General features: G+C 43.6%; 1 protein-coding gene across 1 annotated transcript in view; it reads right to left on the bottom strand.

The window, feature by feature from the left end:
- Nucleotides 1-853: 853 nt before the first annotated feature.
- Nucleotides 854-2,613, bottom strand: part of MEOX1 (mesenchyme homeobox 1) — a 5,952-nt gene continuing 4,192 nt past the window's right edge. The window contains exons 2-3 of the mRNA XM_010142231.1: nt 1,825-1,997; nt 854-976 (exon numbers count right to left, since the gene is read on the bottom strand). Coding sequence (XP_010140533.1) covers nt 854-976; nt 1,825-1,997 — 296 coding nt within the window. The remainder of the gene's footprint in view (nt 977-1,824; nt 1,998-2,613) is intronic.

Here is a 2,613-nt window from a genome sequence, read left to right as displayed (position 1 = left end):
GAGAGATCCCATAAATCCAAAACAAATGCAGCTCTGGTTTCTTTTAGTTAAATAGATTTAGATATTGAAAATGAAATAGTGATAGTTATAGTGCTGAGGGCTTAATCTCCACTGTACCTGCTGTGGTATTTGGTCATAGCTGCTTTGAAAGAATATTTGAAATTAAGATCTAGCAATTTAATTTCAGGATTAACAGTAAGCTTGGAAGAAATCTCCCTCTGGAAATTGCTACATCCACAATGCACCCGTCCTCTTGGACTGTCAATGCCAAAGCCATCCCTTCGGAAACTGGTAAGCAGAATCCTGTGTATGTAGTTTTAGTCTCAAATTTTTATTTTGTAATCTTACTGCCTAGCCATACAGGTGTTCCATTCATGTTTCCGGAAAAATCAGTGGCTATCAAAATGCTTATTTCCTTTTAAGAAAGGCACAAGAAAGCTGTGCCTTGTCAAGTCTGGATGCAGAATGAGTAGCTGTGACCAAGGAGAAGCTGGAGGAGAATACAGCTGCATTACCAATCGCTGACTGAGTGTTTGGGAGCCTAGACAACATTCCTCCTGTTTCATGTTCAGTGTTTGTTTGCATTTATTCTGAAGACACATCTGTGGTAGGGAGACAGTTTCAGAGAGGGTTAAATTCATTCAGACAAAAAACCAAATTCATGCCCTCCTCTGGCTTTTCTCCCCCTGCATTCTTTGATTGTCTCTGTGTGAAAGCATCCTACACCTTCCAAAGAGCCAGAGCTACAGGCTGGGCAAGCAGAATCATCTCAGGGTGCAGCTGACCCGGAGCAGCCTTGCATCTGCTTTCTGATAGTTCCTTTCTCCGCACTCCTCTCCCATTGCTGCAAGGACTAGTCGGAGCTGGGGGAGGCAGCCGAGTCCACATCTTCTGCATCATGCTCCTGCGGGGACACTGGCTGCCCGCCTTTAACACGTTTCCATTTCATCCTTCTGTTTTGAAACCATACTTTGACCTGGGGGATAAAAAGGAAATAATTACTCATTGCCTCAACCTGAGCTGTATAAGCAGAACTGTGCATAAGTGTGTGCATCAATAGACCGATATTTTGTGGAATTCTAGAAGAAAAGGTGGAAGGCACCTCACAAGTTTACATGATCTCTCTAACAAAAGCAGGAACAACTGTTTCTAAACTGTTCCAGGCAGAGGTTTCTCTGAGACCTGCAAATGTAGTACAAGTTCTTTGCCTAGAATCTGTCGCTACGTCAGCTAAGCATGTTAACGTGTGCGGTGCCTCTCATGCCTTTTAGCGTCTAGTCCATCCGATCTAACACTTCAGGAATTGTAATTTGCCTCACCTAATTGAACGATTCCTCTATTGTCCACTAAGCTTTGATAAGGAAACCCCGACTGAGATCGCAATGAGAGAACAGAAGTTTCTCTCTTCACAGAATTCTGCGTTTTTGTCTTTCCTTATCACCTCGGAATACTACCTGACCCAGGAAGAGTGCACATATCAAACACGTATCATTCGAATGATTTCCTGGTAACCGCAGTCTAAGGTGATTCTCATATTCCATCCGTAAGCCTGGACATGTTGGTATGTACCAGCGAGTGGTGCTAAACACGGCTCAGTATATATCAGTTATTCCCAAACGTGTCTTCAGATAAACATAATTACATTTATTAACTACCTACAGAAATGTTTAACAAGTGTGTTCTAAAAGAATGTCGAGGCTTTGTGTTAAAATACCTCTGTGCCATTGCAAAAGGACACTCTTGAGTAACATATCTGGCTTTTAGCTTTAGGGAGGAGTTGGGGGGAGGAAGAAGAAGCTGGGGAGGCAGGGATTCAGGAAGTACTTGTCTCTCGGTGAGATCCAGGTTCACAGCTATCTCATATCTCCTGAGCCTTGTCAAGTAGTTATGGTGGGCAAATTCAGCTTCCAGCTCCCGCAGCTGCTCCTTTGTGAAAGCCGTCCTTTCCTTCCGTGACTTGCTGCTTGTTTCTGCCTTGTTGCTCGAGTTTTGATTTTCTAAGAGGCAAGCACACATGTTGTGTAATTTGCAGTTACATTGATACGCGTGAACACGCATGTTGCAGAAGACTGATATAAACTCTAACTGAAGTGCCTAGTGGAGGTTTTAAGAGGTTTGTGCTATGTCCCCTCACTCACAGTGTTGTCGGTCTGGGTTATCAAGAGGACAAATGTGATGATCTCTGGTGTAGGGCGTAAGGTGAAGTCACTGAGTAAGCACCCTGAACCCAGCGTATGGACTGGAAATATTGTGTGTGGAGAGAGGAACGTGGTAAAACAAGGGACACCAGAGAAACAGCGTTCTTTGAATCGGCACATAATACTCCAGACTATGAGCTTCTTGTAATCCGTGCTAAATGAAAACTACAAGAAGATCTGGTAACCGTGTACATGATTCGCCTCAGTATTATCCTTGTCACTGTACTGCCCTGAAAAGCTTTTTTGCTATTTGTGCACTTAGCTGCGATGTGGCCAAGAGTCATATTTCAAAGCCAAATTTCAAGCCATAGCCAAAGGGATGCTGCGCCAATTATGCTAAAAAGCAAACACAATTTACTTTCCCAGAGATAGTGCCAATATTCTTCCCTTCCCTTCCCTTCCCTTCCCTTCCCTT

Source organism: Buceros rhinoceros, unplaced genomic scaffold (assembly GCF_000710305.1).
Source record: "Buceros rhinoceros silvestris isolate BGI_N320 unplaced genomic scaffold, ASM71030v1 scaffold39058, whole genome shotgun sequence".
NCBI lineage: Eukaryota > Metazoa > Chordata > Aves > Bucerotiformes > Bucerotidae > Buceros > Buceros rhinoceros.
This window is presented reverse-complemented; position numbering and strand designations above follow the sequence as displayed.